The sequence below is a fragment of the Equus caballus genome, chromosome 17 (assembly GCF_041296265.1).
Source record: "Equus caballus isolate H_3958 breed thoroughbred chromosome 17, TB-T2T, whole genome shotgun sequence".
Taxonomy (NCBI): Eukaryota; Metazoa; Chordata; class Mammalia; order Perissodactyla; family Equidae; genus Equus; species Equus caballus.
In genome coordinates, this window is record NC_091700.1 from 37,453,582 (window position 1) to 37,476,849 (window position 23,268).

At 40.9% G+C, this 23,268-nt stretch overlaps 2 protein-coding genes across 2 annotated transcripts in view; one reads left to right on the forward strand and one right to left on the reverse strand.

The window, feature by feature from the left end:
* Positions 1–10,628, forward strand: part of LOC138918375 (mitochondrial ornithine transporter 1-like) — a 98,922-nt gene extending 88,294 nt beyond the window's left edge. Inside the window, exons 5-6 of the transcript XR_011427701.1 lie at positions 2,434–2,550; positions 9,476–10,628. The gene's annotated coding sequence lies outside the window, so the exon portion shown is untranslated. The remainder of the gene's footprint in view (positions 1–2,433; positions 2,551–9,475) is intronic.
* LOC100630841 (phosphatidylinositol 3,4,5-trisphosphate 3-phosphatase TPTE2) overlaps positions 1–23,268 on the reverse strand; it is a 125,927-nt gene that overhangs the window by 78,265 nt on the left and 24,394 nt on the right. The window contains 7 exon segments of the mRNA XM_070239623.1: positions 1,959–2,012; positions 2,896–2,943; positions 9,001–9,054; positions 9,938–9,985; positions 16,043–16,096; positions 16,980–17,027; positions 23,085–23,138. Of these exon segments, the coding sequence (XP_070095724.1) occupies positions 1,959–2,012; positions 2,896–2,943; positions 9,001–9,054; positions 9,938–9,985; positions 16,043–16,096; positions 16,980–17,027; positions 23,085–23,138 (360 nt within the window).

Here is a 23,268-nt window from a genome sequence, read left to right on the forward strand (position 1 = left end):
TTCAGGAATAGAGCCTAAGTGTGTAGGAAGGTGTGTGTCACGTGTGTGTCTATCAAACATCTTCTGCCTCAACTCACATAAAAATCAGGTCTAGATACAGGTATATTGAGAGAGAGAGCTCTTTCTATGTGTATATCTATATCTAAACGTATTTTCTTTCTCTCTCTCTCTTTCTATATATATCTATAGATAGATAGATAGATAGATAGATTTATGTCTATATACCTACCTATCCATATGATGGGAGTAACAAAGGAAATGTGACAAAATGTTAACAATTGGAAAAGTAAGTAAAGGGTATACTGGAGCTTTTGGAACCACTTGCGAGAAATTTCTGTATGTGTTGGAATATTGTTCAGTCTTAAAAAGAAATGAAATTCTGACACATGCTGCAACATGGATTGACTTTGAGGGCATTGTGCTAAATGAAATAACTAGTCACAAGAAGACAAATTTTGCATGATTCCACTGACATGACATACCTAGAGTAGTCAAACTCACAGAGGCAGAAGGTAGAATGGTGGTTGCCAAGAGCTTGGGAAAGGAGCAACGGGGAGAGTAGTTTAATGTGTACAGAGTTTCAGTTTTGCAAGACGAGAAGAGTTCTGCAGGTTGGCCGCACAACAATATGAAGGTACCTAACGCTACAGAATGGCACACTTAAAAATGCTGAAGATGATCAATTTTAGGTTACATGCATTTACCACAATTTAGAAATCTGCATAAGTTTCGAATTCTTACAATGGAAAAAGTGTTTCAAAAATAGCTCTCCTGGTGCTTGTTCTGGTGAAAATGAGATTGGGGAAAAAAGGAGATAGTACAAAAAAGCTGACGTTGCAAAACCAAAAATTTTCTGTCTCAACTCATCCTACATCCAACCTATTCTACCAAGGAAACTTGAAAGTGCATTTAGAACAATGCCCCTTATTGAGTCTATGTCTTGATTTGCTCTGTCAACCTCCTGACTAAAGACTCAAAGGGCTATCTTCACTGTGTCTCTCCACACTCTGTCTGGAGTCGGCTCCCTGTTTTGTGGTCAGCTCTCACTCTTCTCAGCATTCACGTGGGAGAGGGAACATCGAGCTGCACAGACTCTCCAGCCCTTAAAAGCCCATATAGCGGCAGAGACAACATACCCTCTCCTCATCCCACACATCACCCCTAAAGATGTCCACATACCTGGGAATGCACAGTCTAGGAGTGCATCTCTAGAAGAGCCTACCTCTCTAGAAAGCTACAGTTGGTACGTCTACGGTTCACGATTGGAGTTTGTATTGTTTGTAGAGCCTCAAGCATGACCCCTCATTGCCTTGCCAGTGCTACTAGGATTGAGCCAAAACCATTCAGCAGAGCCTACAATGCCCTTCAAAATCTGGCCCTGCCAGCCCTCATCCTTGTGGCGCACCTCTCTCCCCTCAATCCTGTTCTCCAGTCCTGACCTCCTTTTATTTCCTCCCAAGAGCCATATGCCTTCCAACACTGCTCAATGACGTCAGAAAAAGAAGTGAGAGGTATAAGGACTGGACAGGAAAAATGAAAATTATCGCTGTTTTCAGATGACATGACTAAGTACACGGAAAATTTTTGTTCCATCTAATAAGCACTTAAATGGTATTTATTACGTGCCAGACATCGTCCTAAGTGTTTAACACTTATTTGGTCCTCATAACAAATCATCACGGAGCCTGGAGAGTTCTTCTATGTTAACGTAAACACCAAGAAATGCAACAACATGTCATTTGAGATTTCCTACATGGGACAGTGATGTGACCAACTTATTTGAACAAGAATTCTGTGAATCTAAGAATATGATAAACATGACTTAGCTCAGTGGATCCGAAATTTTAGAAAAGATCTTAGAATCATTGTCCAGAATACTCCGCATTCCCATGGATAATGCCGCGTCTGCATTTCACTCATTCTCTCTCTCTCTCTCTCTCTCTGAGTATATACGTCACCTTTTGTTGGTGGTTCCATCACAGATTACTTCTGTCAGTTCATCGGGGTCATTTCTAAAGAATTAAAAGCATATATGATCAGACTCCTAGTGACTTCATAGAGTTACACTCTTGTTTGCAATTAGTTACAAGTAGTCTTCAAGTGGTAAACTGGTTGAACCCTAAAAAATTATGTGGATGTTAGTTATTTGGAAACTAGTATTTTAATCTTCCCTAGAAATAGGGCTTTCTATAGTTGTAACGAAGATCTTCGGCCGGTCAAAAAGCCTAATGAATGAAGATATTGAAATACAATTCTTCACTACTGAACCTTACCCTCACGTGTAATTGCATCGAGGTTGAATTTAGCTCAAAATTCAACTCCAGGTTGTAGGTACACATTTCCCCAGCTCCTCCTAATTTCCTGATCCTCAACACCCTCCACCACATCCTGACCCTTCATGTATCATGTATGTCTTTTCTGTTCCTCATACAGGGTTCAGATGACTGCAGGTCTGAGGCACGGGCTCCCTCCAGTATGACGGTGGCTTGGCATTCGGGACACCAGCTTTAGATGGCGGCAGAGCTCTGGAGGCTGAGGAAAGGAGCCGAGGTCTGTTTAGCTCCATTCTCTTCTGCTGAGAGCTCCACTGCTCCCTCTCCACTGCTACCGTCTCCTTGCTCCAAATAGGATTCTCTCCTCTCCTGGCCCACTCTAGCAGAGTCTTACACACAGGCATTCTGAGAGTTTCCTCAAAGCTTTGGCTACTACTTTCTAAGGCTCACAAACAAACCGTGAGTAAGAAGTCTCCCTCTTATGACTCCTCCTTCCTTTTGCCACCTAGGCCCAACAGGAAAGAAAGTTACCTACAGAAGCTTATAGTCTCTTATGGAAACCTGTTGTTGCCATCGGTGCCCCCCGTACCTTTCACCACTCAGATCACTCATGTCAACTCACCCCATCTTGTCACTGTTGCCAGACGACATTCGGGAAGAATCCATAACCCTGCCATAGAGTAAAAACCATGTACAAAAAATAGAGTCAGACATCTTGGAAGATAATCAGGTTCTTTTTCCCAACAGAATTGCAGCACACAAAAAGTAAAGTCACGAGGAAACACGACAGAAACAAAAGCATCCGTTTCAGGGTCCAGCACTGGAACCTCTGACACAGTTTCCGGGTTCTGTATGTGCGTGTGTGCGTGTCTGTGTGTCCCTGTGTGTATCCACTGGAAAGAGAATGAAGGGAACAAGGGAGACATAGCATTCATGATTACACCTCCTTCCTTCTTCACCGTTTTGTTTCTCCTTCATGCACTCTGGAATCAACTTGGGAAACGTGAGAGGGATCTGAGTGTGTCGGGATGGGGAGGTGCATCCAAGTAAGAGCTAACACAGAGATATAGATAGAAAGAGCATACACAAGAACAATGAACATACAGTGTCAGGGCCTAGTCCCTGGTTGTTATTTGGTAGGAAAGAAACAAGTAGGAAGGTCAAGGATGACCAAATGATGATTAAAAGATTTTCTGACCTGCGTGAAGACCATGCGTTTACAATGATTCTTTTTCTTTTTCTTTTTCTCTACAGTCCTTTCAGAAAACGTTATCTGGTTATATTATCCAAAATCAAGACTTTTCACCTCAAAACTGGCTTGGGTAATCTTTTCTCTATTTATCTTTTTCTTCATCTACAAAATAAGACACTTGCAAAATGCACTTTGAGTCTGTCACCTTCACAGTATCATGCTAATATTCAGCATTGCACAAATATTATTGATTTTTGGACAGCCTGCACTCTTCACCAAATTCTTTCAAATTTCATTAATTCTGTATCTGGCAACAATATACATTAGTATATATATCTTAAAGTTCAAATACACTTAAAGGTTCTCATCAAAGTAACACACCCTGATAATTTCCAGAGAAATCATGGGTTCCTATCAAGACGCCAAATGGTACAGCATGTTGCATCCTCCTCCCAAAACTTCAGAAGTCCTAAGGAACTATGCATTCCCAGAAATAACAAGAGTGACAACCCTGGGAAATGACAGAGGCCTGAAGGCTGTCTCTTAATTGGTGGGTAGCCTGGGGTTAGGGGCAGTGGGTGGCAGCCTTGAGGGGCTCAGTGTGAGGGAAAATTTTAAGGACCGTTCTTGCCTCTCCCCTGAGTTGCTTGGAAGCGATCACTTTCCTTTCTCAGTAGAAACAAGTAGCAACCACCCAGATGTAGCTAGGATAAAATTAGAGTAGCATTAGGTTAGCTGATGAAAGCAGGGAAGGGCTGAACAATCCTTGATCCTTCACTCCTCCACCTCCTCCGTCTCCCAAGCCCCAGGTGACAACCTCAAATGCCTCCTCAAATGCCGCTTTCCCCAAGAGCTCAAAGGTGACAGATCCTGACCACAGGAGTTGAGTGGTCACAGTGTTTCACGGTTTCTGAGACTGTCTGCGCCTGGGGCCATCACCTCCCCTCATATTAAACTTACTTAGAAAAACACACCTTAGGCACTAGGTCTCAACAAAGGTGACTATATAATACAGCACCCAGGAGAGGACACTTCTGAGAGTGAAAAGGACACACTATTAATAATTATTCTGAGATAACAGCCACAGACTGAGATGGTCCCAAGCAAAACGTTAGCCCTTCTCTAATACAAGATGCCAGACAGAGTAGCCAACAGCCACAAGGAATGAAAGCTCACAAGTCAAAACAATTACACACCTGAGGAGTACAACGACTGAAAAAGAAATACAACAAAGTGAGCAACATATACCATTTGAAGTAGAACTACTGGAACATACTGGAACATAAGCATGACAAATACACTTAAAGATACAAGGGAAGATGTTAGTAACACGAAATGACAATGAGAAACCATAAGGAAAACCTCATGAGGAAATAGGTGTAAAAGTACGATTGTTAAAGACTTAAGTCATGGGATAAATAGCAGTGTGGATACATGAGAACAGCAAATTATTTAGACATGGAAAATGACATTGAGAAACTCTCCCAGAAAACAGAATAAAACAATAAAGTGAGAGAATATTTAAAAGAACAGCAGTGTGATATGGTGGGTAAAAAAAGACATCTAACATCTGAAATAAATGAAATCCAAGACATCTAAGATGAAAAAAAAAGAAAACAGAGAAGAGGACATATTCAAAAACTAATGAAGATAAATTTCACAAAGTTAAAGAAGGAAGTAAAAAATTATCTGTAAAGGATCCATGGAAATGAAGAGAAAATTCTAAAAGCTTCCAAAAAGAGCAAAGAAAATAAGAACAGACTGACACGATCTCTCTCCAGAGCAAACAGAACACATCTTGTTTGAGAGCACACAAGTGACATTTATGAAAACAGACAACATATTTGGACATAAACAAAGCATTAATAACGTGCACGGGAGCAATATCATATAGATTTTCTCTGACCGTATCGCAACTGCAATAGCTTTTTAAAAGTCAACATAATACCAAAGAAGAAAAAAGTTGAAGGACTGACATGAGCCAATGTCAAAATTCACTATAAAGCTACAGCAATCAAGACAGTGTGGTACTGGTGAAAGAACAGACAAATGGACCAAAGGAGCAGAACAGAGAGCCTAGAAATAGATGCCCGTTAACATACTCCACCGTTCTTTGACAAAGGAGCACAGACCATACAATGGAGCAAAGACAGTCTTATCAACGAATGGTGCTGGAAGAACTGGACATCCACGTGCGAGACAATGAACGTGCACATGGACCTTTACACCTTTACAAAACGGAAATCAAAATGCATTATAGACCCACATGTAAAAAGCAAAACTCTAGAATTCCTACAAGACAGTAACACGGAAGAAAACCGAGATGACCTCTTTATAAACATGACTTTCTAGATGTGACAGCAAAATCAAGATCATGAAAGGAATAACCGATAAGCTGGACTTCATTAACATTTTAAACTGCTGCTCCACAAGACACAATGTCAAGAGGATAAAGTCACAAGCCACAGACTGGGAGAAAATATTTGCAAAAGGCACAGTTGATAAAGGAATAACAAATATACAAATACGCAAAGAAATCTTAAAACTAAACAACAAGAACACGCACAACCAGATTAAAAAATGGGGCAAACAACTTAACAGACATCTGGCCAAAGAAGACATAAAAATGGCAACTAAGAGTACGAGACGATGCTCCACATCATATGGCTCCAGGGAAATGCAAATTGAACAACAATGAGATACCACTACACACCTGTTAGAATAGTCAAAATATGGAACACTAACAACAGCAATTGCTGACAAGCATGTGGAGCAATGGAGACACTCATTCAGTATGGGTGGCAAGGCAAAACGGACCAGCCACTCTGGAAGGCAGTTTAGGGGTTTCTTACAAAACCAAGCATAACCCTTAACGTACGATCCAGCTTAACATACGCTCCTTGGTATTTACCCCAAGGAGTTCAAAACTTACACGCAGATGAAAACCTGCACACAAATGTGGATAGCAGCTTTACTCGTAATCGCCAAAAAGCGGAAGCAACCAAGATGTCCTGCACCAGATGAACGGATAAACAAACCGTGGTACATCTCGTCAACGGCATATTATTCAGCGCTAAAAAGCAACGAGCTATCAAGCTGTGAAAAGAAACCTTACATGCATGTTACTTTGTGAAAGAAGCCAATCTGAAAAGGTTGCATACTGTATGAGGCCAACTATATGACATTCTGGACGTGGCAAAATTGGGGCGACAGGAAGAGATCGGTGGTTGCCAGGAGTTGGCGGGGAGAAGGATGAATAGGCGGAGCACAAAGGATTTTTAGGGCAGTGAAAATACTCCATCGTTATGAAACTCTAATGACAGATTCATGTCATTCTACTTTTATCCAAACCCATAGAATGTATGACACCAAGAGTGAGTCGCAATGTAAACCATAAATCAGATAATATTCTATTATGGCTTTCATTTTCCAATTCTGGTAATCGTATTATGGTTACGGAAGTGAAAATTTTCTGATTTTGATCACTGTGCTGTGGTTAGGTGTCCCTGAAGGTAGAAAAATAAAACTCAAATATTCAGGAGTAAAGGGTATGTGGTCTGCATTTTCTCTCTAATGATTCAGGAATAGAGCCTAAGTGTGTAGGAAGGTGTGTGTCACGTGTGTGTCTATCAAACATCTTCTGCCTCAACTCACATAAAAATCAGGTCTAGATACAGGTATATTGAGAGAGAGAGCTCTTTCTATGTGTATATCTATATCTAAACGTATTTTCTTTCTCTCTCTCTCTTTCTATATATATCTATAGATAGATAGATAGATAGATAGATTTATGTCTATATACCTACCTATCCATATGATGGGAGTAACAAAGGAAATGTGACAAAATGTTAACAATTGGAAAAGTAAGTAAAGGGTATACTGGAGCTTTTGGAACCACTTGCGAGAAATTTCTGTATGTGTTGGAATATTGTTCAGTCTTAAAAAGAAATGAAATTCTGACACATGCTGCAACATGGATTGACTTTGAGGGCATTGTGCTAAATGAAATAACTAGTCACAAGAAGACAAATTTTGCATGATTCCACTGACATGACATACCTAGAGTAGTCAAACTCACAGAGGCAGAAGGTAGAATGGTGGTTGCCAAGAGCTTGGGAAAGGAGCAACGGGGAGAGTAGTTTAATGTGTACAGAGTTTCAGTTTTGCAAGACGAGAAGAGTTCTGCAGGTTGGCCGCACAACAATATGAAGGTACCTAACGCTACAGAATGGCACACTTAAAAATGCTGAAGATGATCAATTTTAGGTTACATGCATTTACCACAATTTAGAAATCTGCATAAGTTTCGAATTCTTACAATGGAAAAAGTGTTTCAAAAATAGCTCTCCTGGTGCTTGTTCTGGTGAAAATGAGATTGGGGAAAAAAGGAGATAGTACAAAAAAGCTGACGTTGCAAAACCAAAAATTTTCTGTCTCAACTCATCCTACATCCAACCTATTCTACCAAGGAAACTTGAAAGTGCATTTAGAACAATGCCCCTTATTGAGTCTATGTCTTGATTTGCTCTGTCAACCTCCTGACTAAAGACTCAAAGGGCTATCTTCACTGTGTCTCTCCACACTCTGTCTGGAGTCGGCTCCCTGTTTTGTGGTCAGCTCTCACTCTTCTCAGCATTCACGTGGGAGAGGGAACATCGAGCTGCACAGACTCTCCAGCCCTTAAAAGCCCATATAGCGGCAGAGACAACATACCCTCTCCTCATCCCACACATCACCCCTAAAGATGTCCACATACCTGGGAATGCACAGTCTAGGAGTGCATCTCTAGAAGAGCCTACCTCTCTAGAAAGCTACAGTTGGTACGTCTACGGTTCACGATTGGAGTTTGTATTGTTTGTAGAGCCTCAAGCATGACCCCTCATTGCCTTGCCAGTGCTACTAGGATTGAGCCAAAACCATTCAGCAGAGCCTACAATGCCCTTCAAAATCTGGCCCTGCCAGCCCTCATCCTTGTGGCGCACCTCTCTCCCCTCAATCCTGTTCTCCAGTCCTGACCTCCTTTTATTTCCTCCCAAGAGCCATATGCCTTCCAACACTGCTCAATGACGTCAGAAAAAGAAGTGAGAGGTATAAGGACTGGACAGGAAAAATGAAAATTATCGCTGTTTTCAGATGACATGACTAAGTACACGGAAAATTTTTGTTCCATCTAATAAGCACTTAAATGGTATTTATTACGTGCCAGACATCGTCCTAAGTGTTTAACACTTATTTGGTCCTCATAACAAATCATCACGGAGCCTGGAGAGTTCTTCTATGTTAACGTAAACACCAAGAAATGCAACAACATGTCATTTGAGATTTCCTACATGGGACAGTGATGTGACCAACTTATTTGAACAAGAATTCTGTGAATCTAAGAATATGATAAACATGACTTAGCTCAGTGGATCCGAAATTTTAGAAAAGATCTTAGAATCATTGTCCAGAATACTCCGCATTCCCATGGATAATGCCGCGTCTGCATTTCACTCATTCTCTCTCTCTCTCTCTCTCTCTGAGTATATACGTCACCTTTTGTTGGTGGTTCCATCACAGATTACTTCTGTCAGTTCATCGGGGTCATTTCTAAAGAATTAAAAGCATATATGATCAGACTCCTAGTGACTTCATAGAGTTACACTCTTGTTTGCAATTAGTTACAAGTAGTCTTCAAGTGGTAAACTGGTTGAACCCTAAAAAATTATGTGGATGTTAGTTATTTGGAAACTAGTATTTTAATCTTCCCTAGAAATAGGGCTTTCTATAGTTGTAACGAAGATCTTCGGCCGGTCAAAAAGCCTAATGAATGAAGATATTGAAATACAATTCTTCACTACTGAACCTTACCCTCACGTGTAATTGCATCGAGGTTGAATTTAGCTCAAAATTCAACTCCAGGTTGTAGGTACACATTTCCCCAGCTCCTCCTAATTTCCTGATCCTCAACACCCTCCACCACATCCTGACCCTTCATGTATCATGTATGTCTTTTCTGTTCCTCATACAGGGTTCAGATGACTGCAGGTCTGAGGCACGGGCTCCCTCCAGTATGACGGTGGCTTGGCATTCGGGACACCAGCTTTAGATGGCGGCAGAGCTCTGGAGGCTGAGGAAAGGAGCCGAGGTCTGTTTAGCTCCATTCTCTTCTGCTGAGAGCTCCACTGCTCCCTCTCCACTGCTACCGTCTCCTTGCTCCAAATAGGATTCTCTCCTCTCCTGGCCCACTCTAGCAGAGTCTTACACACAGGCATTCTGAGAGTTTCCTCAAAGCTTTGGCTACTACTTTCTAAGGCTCACAAACAAACCGTGAGTAAGAAGTCTCCCTCTTATGACTCCTCCTTCCTTTTGCCACCTAGGCCCAACAGGAAAGAAAGTTACCTACAGAAGCTTATAGTCTCTTATGGAAACCTGTTGTTGCCATCGGTGCCCCCCGTACCTTTCACCACTCAGATCACTCATGTCAACTCACCCCATCTTGTCACTGTTGCCAGACGACATTCGGGAAGAATCCATAACCCTGCCATAGAGTAAAAACCATGTACAAAAAATAGAGTCAGACATCTTGGAAGATAATCAGGTTCTTTTTCCCAACAGAATTGCAGCACACAAAAAGTAAAGTCACGAGGAAACACGACAGAAACAAAAGCATCCGTTTCAGGGTCCAGCACTGGAACCTCTGACACAGTTTCCGGGTTCTGTATGTGCGTGTGTGCGTGTCTGTGTGTCCCTGTGTGTATCCACTGGAAAGAGAATGAAGGGAACAAGGGAGACATAGCATTCATGATTACACCTCCTTCCTTCTTCACCGTTTTGTTTCTCCTTCATGCACTCTGGAATCAACTTGGGAAACGTGAGAGGGATCTGAGTGTGTCGGGATGGGGAGGTGCATCCAAGTAAGAGCTAACACAGAGATATAGATAGAAAGAGCATACACAAGAACAATGAACATACAGTGTCAGGGCCTAGTCCCTGGTTGTTATTTGGTAGGAAAGAAACAAGTAGGAAGGTCAAGGATGACCAAATGATGATTAAAAGATTTTCTGACCTGCGTGAAGACCATGCGTTTACAATGATTCTTTTTCTTTTTCTTTTTCTCTACAGTCCTTTCAGAAAACGTTATCTGGTTATATTATCCAAAATCAAGACTTTTCACCTCAAAACTGGCTTGGGTAATCTTTTCTCTATTTATCTTTTTCTTCATCTACAAAATAAGACACTTGCAAAATGCACTTTGAGTCTGTCACCTTCACAGTATCATGCTAATATTCAGCATTGCACAAATATTATTGATTTTTGGACAGCCTGCACTCTTCACCAAATTCTTTCAAATTTCATTAATTCTGTATCTGGCAACAATATACATTAGTATATATATCTTAAAGTTCAAATACACTTAAAGGTTCTCATCAAAGTAACACACCCTGATAATTTCCAGAGAAATCATGGGTTCCTATCAAGACGCCAAATGGTACAGCATGTTGCATCCTCCTCCCAAAACTTCAGAAGTCCTAAGGAACTATGCATTCCCAGAAATAACAAGAGTGACAACCCTGGGAAATGACAGAGGCCTGAAGGCTGTCTCTTAATTGGTGGGTAGCCTGGGGTTAGGGGCAGTGGGTGGCAGCCTTGAGGGGCTCAGTGTGAGGGAAAATTTTAAGGACCGTTCTTGCCTCTCCCCTGAGTTGCTTGGAAGCGATCACTTTCCTTTCTCAGTAGAAACAAGTAGCAACCACCCAGATGTAGCTAGGATAAAATTAGAGTAGCATTAGGTTAGCTGATGAAAGCAGGGAAGGGCTGAACAATCCTTGATCCTTCACTCCTCCACCTCCTCCGTCTCCCAAGCCCCAGGTGACAACCTCAAATGCCTCCTCAAATGCCGCTTTCCCCAAGAGCTCAAAGGTGACAGATCCTGACCACAGGAGTTGAGTGGTCACAGTGTTTCACGGTTTCTGAGACTGTCTGCGCCTGGGGCCATCACCTCCCCTCATATTAAACTTACTTAGAAAAACACACCTTAGGCACTAGGTCTCAACAAAGGTGACTATATAATACAGCACCCAGGAGAGGACACTTCTGAGAGTGAAAAGGACACACTATTAATAATTATTCTGAGATAACAGCCACAGACTGAGATGGTCCCAAGCAAAACGTTAGCCCTTCTCTAATACAAGATGCCAGACAGAGTAGCCAACAGCCACAAGGAATGAAAGCTCACAAGTCAAAACAATTACACACCTGAGGAGTACAACGACTGAAAAAGAAATACAACAAAGTGAGCAACATATACCATTTGAAGTAGAACTACTGGAACATACTGGAACATAAGCATGACAAATACACTTAAAGATACAAGGGAAGATGTTAGTAACACGAAATGACAATGAGAAACCATAAGGAAAACCTCATGAGGAAATAGGTGTAAAAGTACGATTGTTAAAGACTTAAGTCATGGGATAAATAGCAGTGTGGATACATGAGAACAGCAAATTATTTAGACATGGAAAATGACATTGAGAAACTCTCCCAGAAAACAGAATAAAACAATAAAGTGAGAGAATATTTAAAAGAACAGCAGTGTGATATGGTGGGTAAAAAAAGACATCTAACATCTGAAATAAATGAAATCCAAGACATCTAAGATGAAAAAAAAAGAAAACAGAGAAGAGGACATATTCAAAAACTAATGAAGATAAATTTCACAAAGTTAAAGAAGGAAGTAAAAAATTATCTGTAAAGGATCCATGGAAATGAAGAGAAAATTCTAAAAGCTTCCAAAAAGAGCAAAGAAAATAAGAACAGACTGACACGATCTCTCTCCAGAGCAAACAGAACACATCTTGTTTGAGAGCACACAAGTGACATTTATGAAAACAGACAACATATTTGGACATAAACAAAGCATTAATAACGTGCACGGGAGCAATATCATATAGATTTTCTCTGACCGTATCGCAACTGCAATAGCTTTTTAAAAGTCAACATAATACCAAAGAAGAAAAAAGTTGAAGGACTGACATGAGCCAATGTCAAAATTCACTATAAAGCTACAGCAATCAAGACAGTGTGGTACTGGTGAAAGAACAGACAAATGGACCAAAGGAGCAGAACAGAGAGCCTAGAAATAGATGCCCGTTAACATACTCCACCGTTCTTTGACAAAGGAGCACAGACCATACAATGGAGCAAAGACAGTCTTATCAACGAATGGTGCTGGAAGAACTGGACATCCACGTGCGAGACAATGAACGTGCACATGGACCTTTACACCTTTACAAAACGGAAATCAAAATGCATTATAGACCCACATGCAAAAAGCAAAACTCTAGAACTCCTAGAAGACAGTAACACGGAAGAAAACCGAGATGACCTCTTTATAAACATGACTTTCTAGATGTGACAGCAAAATCAAGATCATGAAAGGAATAACCGATAAGCTGGACTTCATTAACATTTTAAACTGCTGCTCCACAAGACACAATGTCAAGAGGATAAAGTCACAAGCCACAGACTGGGAGAAAATATTTGCAAAAGGCACAGTTGATAAAGGAATAACAAATATACAAATACGCAAAGAAATCTTAAAACTAAACAACAAGAACACGCACAACCAGATTAAAAAATGGGGCAAACAACTTAACAGACATCTGGCCAAAGAAGACATAAAAATGGCAACTAAGAGTACGAGACGATGCTCCACATCATATGGCTCCAGGGAAATGCAAATTGAACAACAATGAGATACCACTACACACCTGTTAGAATAGTCAAAATATGGAACACTAACAACAGCAATTGCTGACAAGCATGTGGAGCAATGGAGACACTCATTCAGTATGGGTGGCAAGGCAAAACGGACCAGCCACTCTGGAAGGCAGTTTAGGGGTTTCTTACAAAACCAAGCATAACCCTTAACGTACGATCCAGCTTAACATACGCTCCTTGGTATTTACCCCAAGGAGTTCAAAACTTACACGCAGATGAAAACCTGCACACAAATGTGGATAGCAGCTTTACTCGTAATCGCCAAAAAGCGGAAGCAACCAAGATGTCCTGCACCAGATGAACGGATAAACAAACCGTGGTACATCTCGTCAACGGCATATTATTCAGCGCTAAAAAGCAACGAGCTATCAAGCTGTGAAAAGAAACCTTACATGCATGTTACTTTGTGAAAGAAGCCAATCTGAAAAGGTTGCATACTGTATGAGGCCAACTATATGACATTCTGGACGTGGCAAAATTGGGGCGACAGGAAGAGATCGGTGGTTGCCAGGAGTTGGCGGGGAGAAGGATGAATAGGCGGAGCACAAAGGATTTTTAGGGCAGTGAAAATACTCCATCGTTATGAAACTCTAATGACAGATTCATGTCATTCTACTTTTATCCAAACCCAGAGAATGTATGACACCAAGAGTGAGTCGCAATGTAAACCATAAATCAGATAATATTCTATTATGGCTTTCATTTTCCAATTCTGGTAATCGTATTATGGTTACGGAAGTGAAAATTTTCTGATTTTGATCACTGTGCTGTGGTTAGGTGTCCCTGAAGGTAGAAAAATAAAACTGAAATATTCAGGAGTAAAGGGTATGTGGTCTGCATTTTCTCTCTAATGATTCAGGAATAGAGCCTAAGTGTGTAGGAAGGTGTGTGTCACGTGTGTGTCTATCAAACATCTTCTGCCTCAACTCACATAAAAATCAGGTCTAGATACAGGTATATTGAGAGAGAGAGCTCTTTCTATGTGTATATCTATATCTAAACGTATTTTCTTTCTCTCTCTCTCTTTCTATATATATCTATAGATAGATAGATAGATAGATAGATTTATGTCTATATACCTACCTATCCATATGATGGGAGTAACAAAGGAAATGTGACAAAATGTTAACAATTGGAAAAGTAAGTAAAGGGTATACTGGAGCTTTTGGAACCACTTGCGAGAAATTTCTGTATGTGTTGGAATATTGTTCAGTCTTAAAAAGAAATGAAATTCTGACACATGCTGCAACATGGATTGACTTTGAGGGCATTGTGCTAAATGAAATAACTAGTCACAAGAAGACAAATTTTGCATGATTCCACTGACATGACATACCTAGAGTAGTCAAACTCACAGAGGCAGAAGGTAGAATGGTGGTTGCCAAGAGCTTGGGAAAGGAGCAACGGGGAGAGTAGTTTAATGTGTACAGAGTTTCAGTTTTGCAAGACGAGAAGAGTTCTGCAGGTTGGCCGCACAACAATATGAAGGTACCTAACGCTACAGAATGGCACACTTAAAAATGCTGAAGATGATCAATTTTAGGTTACATGCATTTACCACAATTTAGAAATCTGCATAAGTTTCGAATTCTTACAATGGAAAAAGTGTTTCAAAAATAGCTCTCCTGGTGCTTGTTCTGGTGAAAATGAGATTGGGGAAAAAAGGAGATAGTACAAAAAAGCTGACGTTGCAAAACCAAAAATTTTCTGTCTCAACTCATCCTACATCCAACCTATTCTACCAAGGAAACTTGAAAGTGCATTTAGAACAATGCCCCTTATTGAGTCTATGTCTTGATTTGCTCTGTCAACCTCCTGACTAAAGACTCAAAGGGCTATCTTCACTGTGTCTCTCCACACTCTGTCTGGAGTCGGCTCCCTGTTTTGTGGTCAGCTCTCACTCTTCTCAGCATTCACGTGGGAGAGGGAACATCGAGCTGCACAGACTCTCCAGCCCTTAAAAGCCCATATAGCGGCAGAGACAACATACCCTCTCCTCATCCCACACATCACCCCTAAAGATGTCCACATACCTGGGAATGCACAGTCTAGGAGTGCATCTCTAGAAGAGCCTACCTCTCTAGAAAGCTACAGTTGGTACGTCTACGGTTCACGATTGGAGTTTGTATTGTTTGTAGAGCCTCAAGCATGACCCCTCATTGCCTTGCCAGTGCTACTAGGATTGAGCCAAAACCATTCAGCAGAGCCTACAATGCCCTTCAAAATCTGGCCCTGCCAGCCCTCATCCTTGTGGCGCACCTCTCTCCCCTCAATCCTGTTCTCCAGTCCTGACCTCCTTTTATTTCCTCCCAAGAGCCATATGCCTTCCAACACTGCTCAATGACGTCAGAAAAAGAAGTGAGAGGTATAAGGACTGGACAGGAAAAATGAAAATTATCGCTGTTTTCAGATGACATGACTAAGTACACGGAAAATTTTTGTTCCATCTAATAAGCAATTAAATGGTATTTATTACGTGCCAGACATCGTCCTAAGTGTTTAACACTTATTTGGTCCTCATAACAAATCATCACGGAGCCTGGAGAGTTCTTCTATGTTAACGTAAACACCAAGAAATGCAACAACATGTCATTTGAGATTTCCTACATGGGACAGTGATGTGACCAACTTATTTGAACAAGAATTCTGTGAATCTAAGAATATGATAAACATGACTTAGCTCAGTGGATCCGAAATTTTAGAAAAGATCTTAGAATCATTGTCCAGAATACTCCGCATTCCCATGGATAATGCCGCGTCTGCATTTCACTCATTCTCTCTCTCTCTCTCTCTCTCTGAGTATATACGTCACCTTTTGTTGGTGGTTCCATCACAGATTACTTCTGTCAGTTCATCGGGGTCATTTCTAAAGAATTAAAAGCATATATGATCAGACTCCTAGTGACTTCATAGAGTTACACTCTTGTTTGCAATTAGTTACAAGTAGTCTTCAAGTGGTAAACTGGTTGAACCCTAAAAAATTATGTGGATGTTAGTTATTTGGAAACTAGTATTTTAATCTTCCCTAGAAATAGGGCTTTCTATAGTTGTAACGAAGATCTTCGGCCGGTCAAAAAGCCTAATGAATGAAGATATTGAAATACAATTCTTCACTACTGAACCTTACCCTCACGTGTAATTGCATCGAGGTTGAATTTAGCTCAAAATTCAACTCCAGGTTGTAGGCACACATTTCCCCAGCTCCTCCTAATTTCCTGATCCTCAACACCCTCCACCACATCCTGACCCTTCATGTATCATGTATGTCTTTTCTGTTCCTCATACAGGGTTCAGATGACTGCAGGTCTGAGGCACGGGCTCCCTCCAGTATGACGGTGGCTTGGCATTCGGGACACCAGCTTTAGATGGCGGCAGAGCTCTGGAGGCTGAGGAAAGGAGCCGAGGTCTGTTTAGCTCCATTCTCTTCTGCTGAGAGCTCCACTGCTCCCTCTCCACTGCTACCGTCTCCTTGCTCCAAATAGGATTCTCTCCTCTCCTGGCCCACTCTAGCAGAGTCTTACACACAGGCATTCTGAGAGTTTCCTCAAAGCTTTGGCTACTACTTTCTAAGGCTCACAAACAAACCGTGAGTAAGAAGTCTCCCTCTTATGACTCCTCCTTCCTTTGGCCACCTAGGCCCAACAGGAAAGAAAGTTACCTACAGAAGCTTATAGTCTCTTATGGAAACCTGTTGTTGCCATCGGTGCCCCCCGTACCTTTCACCACTCAGATCACTCATGTCAACTCACCCCATCTTGTCACTGTTGCCAGACGACATTCGGGAAGAATCCATAACCCTGCCATAGAGTAAAAACCATGTACAAAAAATAGAGTCAGACATCTTGGAAGATAATCAGGTTCTTTTTCCCAACAGAATTGCAGCACACAAAAAGTAAAGTCACGAGGAAACACGACAGAAACAAAAGCATCCGTTTCAGGGTCCAGCACTGGAACCTCTGACACAGTTTCCGGGTTCTGTATGTGCGTGTGTGCGTGTCTGTGTGTCCCTGTGTGTATCCACTGGAAAGAGAATGAAGGGAACAAGGGAGACATAGCATTCATGATTACACCTCCTTCCTTCTTCACCGTTTTGTTTCTCCTTCATGCACTCTGGAATCAACTTGGGAAACGTGAGAGGGATCTGAGTGTGTCGGGATGGGGAGGTGCATCCAAGTAAGAGCTAACACAGAGATATAGATAGAAAGAGCATACACAAGAACAATGAACATACAGTGTCAGGGCCTAGTCCCTGGTTGTTATTTGGTAGGAAAGAAACAAGTAGGAAGGTCAAGGATGACCAAATGATGATTAAAAGATTTTCTGACCTGCGTGAAGACCATGCGTTTACAATGATTCTTTTTCTTTTTCTTTTTCTCTACAGTCCTTTCAGAAAACGTTATCTGGTTATATTATCCAAAATCAAGACTTTTCACCTCAAAACTGGCTTGGGTAATCTTTTCTCTATTTATCTTTTTCTTCATCTACAAAATAAGACACTTGCAAAATGCACTTTGAGTCTGTCACCTTCACAGTATCATGCTAATATTCAGCATTGCACAAATATTATTGATTTTTGGACAGCCTGCACTCTTCACCAAATTCTTTCAAATTTCATTAATTCTGTATCTGGCAACAATATACATTAGTATATATATCTTAAAGTTCAAATACACTTAAAGGTTCTCATCAAAGTAACACACCCTGATAATTTCCAGAGAAATCATGGGTTCCTATCAAGACGCCAAATGGTACAGCATGTTGCATCCTCCTCCCAAAACTTCAGAAGTCCTAAGGAACTATGCATTCCCAGAAATAACAAGAGTGACAACCCTGGGAAATGACAGAGGCCTGAAGGCTGTCTCTTAATTGGTGGGTAGCCTGGGGTTAGGGGCAGTGGGTGGCAGCCTTGAGGGGCTCAGTGTGAGGGAAAATTTTAAGGACCGTTCTTGCCTCTCCCCTGAGTTGCTTGGAAGCGATCACTTTCCTTTCTCAGTAGAAACAAGTAGCAACCACCCAGATGTAGCTAGGATAAAATTAGAGTAGCATTAGGTTAGCTGATGAAAGCAGGGAAGGGCTGAACAATCCTTGATCCTTCACTCCTCCACCTCCTCCGTCTCCCAAGCCCCAGGTGACAACCTCAAATGCCTCCTCAAATGCCGCTTTCCCCAAGAGCTCAAAGGTGACAGATCCTGACCACAGGAGTTGAGTGGTCACAGTGTTTCACGGTTTCTGAGACTGTCTGCGCCTGGGGCCATCACCTCCCCTCATATTAAACTTACTTAGAAAAACACACCTTAGGCACTAGGTCTCAACAAAGGTGACTATATAATACAGCACCCAGGAGAGGACACTTCTGAGAGTGAAAAGGACACACTATTAATAATTATTCTGAGATAACAGCCACAGACTGAGATGGTCCCAAGCAAAACGTTAGCCCTTCTCTAATACAAGATGCCAGACAGAGTAGCCAACAGCCACAAGGAATGAAAGCTCACAAGTCAAAACAATTACACACCTGAGGAGTACAACGACTGAAAAAGAAATACAACAAAGTGAGCAACATATACCATTTGAAGTAGAACTACTGGAACATACTGGAACATAAGCATGACAAATACACTTAAAGATACAAGGGAAGATGTTAGTAACACGAAATGACAATGAGAAACCATAAGGAAAACCTCATGAGGAAATAGGTGTAAAAGTACGATTGTTAAAGACTTAAGTCATGGGATAAATAGCAGTGTGGATACATGAGAACAGCAAATTATTTAGACATGGAAAATGACATTGAGAAACTCTCCCAGAAAACAGAATAAAACAATAAAGTGAGAGAATATTTAAAAGAACAGCAGTGTGATATGGTGGGTAAAAAAAGACATCTAACATCTGAAATAAATGAAATCCAAGACATCTAAGATGAAAAAAAAAGAAAACAGAGAAGAGGACATATTCAAAAACTAATGAAGATAAATTTCACAAAGTTAAAGAAGGAAGTAAAAAATTATCTGTAAAGGATCCATGGAAATGAAGAGAAAATTCTAAAAGCTTCCAAAAAGAGCAAAGAAAATAAGAACAGACTGACACGATCTCTCTCCAGAGCAAACAGAACACATCTTGTTTGAGAGCACACAAGTGACATTTATGAAAACAGACAACATATTTGGACATAAACAAAGCATTAATAACGTGCACGGGAGCAATATCATATAGATTTTCTCTGACCGTATCGCAACTGCAATAGCTTTTTAAAAGTCAACATAATACCAAAGAAGAAAAAAGTTGAAGGACTGACATGAGCCAATGTCAAAATTCACTATAAAGCTACAGCAATCAAGACAGTGTGGTACTGGTGAAAGAACAGACAAATGGACCAAAGGAGCAGAACAGAGAGCCTAGAAATAGATGCCCGTTAACATACTCCACCGTTCTTTGACAAAGGAGCACAGACCATACAATGGAGCAAAGACAGTCTTATCAACGAATGGTGCTGGAAGAACTGGACATCCACGTGCGAGACAATGAACGTGCACATGGACCTTTACACCTTTACAAAACGGAAATCAAAATGCATTATAGACCCACATGCAAAAAGCAAAACTCTAGAACTCCTAGAAGACAGTAACACGGAAGAAAACCGAGATGACCTCTTTATAAACATGACTTTCTAGATGTGACAGCAAAATCAAGATCATGAAAGGAATAACCGATAAGCTGGACTTCATTAACATTTTAAACTGCTGCTCCACAAGACACAATGTCAAGAGGATAAAGTCACAAGCCACAGACTGGGAGAAAATATTTGCAAAAGGCACAGTTGATAAAGGAATAACAAATATACAAATACGCAAAGAAATCTTAAAACTAAACAACAAGAACACGCACAACCAGATTAAAAAATGGGGCAAACAACTTAACAGACATCTGGCCAAAGAAGACATAAAAATGGCAACTAAGAGTACGAGACGATGCTCCACATCATATGGCTCCAGGGAAATGCAAATTGAACAACAATGAGATACCACTACACACCTGTTAGAATAGTCAAAATATGGAACACTAACAACAGCAATTGCTGACAAGCATGTGGAGCAATGGAGACACTCATTCAGTATGGGTGGCAAGGCAAAACGGACCAGCCACTCTGGAAGGCAGTTTAGGGGTTTCTTACAAAACCAAGCATAACCCTTAACGTACGATCCAGCTTAACATACGCTCCTTGGTATTTACCCCAAGGAGTTCAAAACTTACACGCAGATGAAAACCTGCACACAAATGTGGATAGCAGCTTTACTCGTAATCGCCAAAAAGCGGAAGCAACCAAGATGTCCTGCACCAGATGAACGGATAAACAAACCGTGGTACATCTCGTCAACGGCATATTATTCAGCGCTAAAAAGCAACGAGCTATCAAGCTGTGAAAAGAAACCTTACATGCATGTTACTTTGTGAAAGAAGCCAATCTGAAAAGGTTGCATACTGTATGAGGCCAACTATATGACATTCTGGACGTGGCAAAATTGGGGCGACAGGAAGAGATCGGTGGTTGCCAGGAGTTGGCGGGGAGAAGGATGAATAGGCGGAGCACAAAGGATTTTTAGGGCAGTGAAAATACTCCATCGTTATGAAACTCTAATGACAGATTCATGTCATTCTACTTTTATCCAAACCCAGAGAATGTATGACACCAAGAGTGAGTCGCAATGTAAACCATAAATCAGATAATATTCTATTATGGCTTTCATTTTCCAATTCTGGTAATCGTATTATGGTTACGGAAGTGAAAATTTTCTGATTTTGATCACTGTGCTGTGGTTAGGTGTCCCTGAAGGTAGAAAAATAAAACTGAAATATTCAGGAGTAAAGGGTATGTGGTCTGCATTTTCTCTCTAATGATTCAGGAATAGAGCCTAAGTGTGTAGGAAGGTGTGTGTCACGTGTGTGTCTATCAAACATCTTCTGCCTCAACTCACATAAAAATCAGGTCTAGATACAGGTATATTGAGAGAGAGAGCTCTTTCTATGTGTATATCTATATCTAAACGTATTTTCTTTCTCTCTCTCTCTTTCTATATATATCTATAGATAGATAGATAGATAGATAGATTTATGTCTATATACCTACCTATCCATATGATGGGAGTAACAAAGGAAATGTGACAAAATGTTAACAATTGGAAAAGTAAGTAAAGGGTATACTGGAGCTTTTGGAACCACTTGCGAGAAATTTCTGTATGTGTTGGAATATTGTTCAGTCTTAAAAAGAAATGAAATTCTGACACATGCTGCAACATGGATTGACTTTGAGGGCATTGTGCTAAATGAAATAACTAGTCACAAGAAGACAAATTTTGCATGATTCCACTGACATGACATACCTAGAGTAGTCAAACTCACAGAGGCAGAAGGTAGAATGGTGGTTGCCAAGAGCTTGGGAAAGGAGCAACGGGGAGAGTAGTTTAATGTGTACAGAGTTTCAGTTTTGCAAGACGAGAAGAGTTCTGCAGGTTGGCCGCACAACAATATGAAGGTACCTAACGCTACAGAATGGCACACTTAAAAATGCTGAAGATGATCAATTTTAGGTTACATGCATTTACCACAATTTAGAAATCTGCATAAGTTTCGAATTCTTACAATGGAAAAAGTGTTTCAAAAATAGCTCTCCTGGTGCTTGTTCTGGTGAAAATGAGATTGGGGAAAAAAGGAGATAGTACAAAAAAGCTGACGTTGCAAAACCAAAAATTTTCTGTCTCAACTCATCCTACATCCAACCTATTCTACCAAGGAAACTTGAAAGTGCATTTAGAACAATGCCCCTTATTGAGTCTATGTCTTGATTTGCTCTGTCAACCTCCTGACTAAAGACTCAAAGGGCTATCTTCACTGTGTCTCTCCACACTCTGTCTGGAGTCGGCTCCCTGTTTTGTGGTCAGCTCTCACTCTTCTCAGCATTCACGTGGGAGAGGGAACATCGAGCTGCACAGACTCTCCAGCCCTTAAAAGCCCATATAGCGGCAGAGACAACATACCCTCTCCTCATCCCACACATCACCCCTAAAGATGTCCACATACCTGGGAATGCACAGTCTAGGAGTGCATCTCTAGAAGAGCCTACCTCTCTAGAAAGCTACAGTTGGTACGTCTACGGTTCACGATTGGAGTTTGTATTGTTTGTAGAGCCTCAAGCATGACCCCTCATTGCCTTGCCAGTGCTACTAGGATTGAGCCAAAACCATTCAGCAGAGCCTACAATGCCCTTCAAAATCTGGCCCTGCCAGCCCTCATCCTTGTGGCGCACCTCTCTCCCCTCAATCCTGTTCTCCAGTCCTGACCTCCTTTTATTTCCTCCCAAGAGCCATATGCCTTCCAACACTGCTCAATGACGTCAGAAAAAGAAGTGAGAGGTATAAGGACTGGACAGGAAAAATGAAAATTATCGCTGTTTTCAGATGACATGACTAAGTACACGGAAAATTTTTGTTCCATCTAATAAGCAATTAAATGGTATTTATTACGTGCCAGACATCGTCCTAAGTGTTTAACACTTATTTGGTCCTCATAACAAATCATCACGGAGCCTGGAGAGTTCTTCTATGTTAACGTAAACACCAAGAAATGCAACAACATGTCATTTGAGATTTCCTACATGGGACAGTGATGTGACCAACTTATTTGAACAAGAATTCTGTGAATCTAAGAATATGATAAACATGACTTAGCTCAGTGGATCCGAAATTTTAGAAAAGATCTTAGAATCATTGTCCAGAATACTCCGCATTCCCATGGATAATGCCGCGTCTGCATTTCACTCATTCTCTCTCTCTCTCTCTCTCTCTGAGTATATACGTCACCTTTTGTTGGTGGTTCCATCACAGATTACTTCTGTCAGTTCATCGGGGTCATTTCTAAAGAATTAAAAGCATATATGATCAGACTCCTAGTGACTTCATAGAGTTACACTCTTGTTTGCAATTAGTTACAAGTAGTCTTCAAGTGGTAAACTGGTTGAACCCTAAAAAATTATGTGGATGTTAG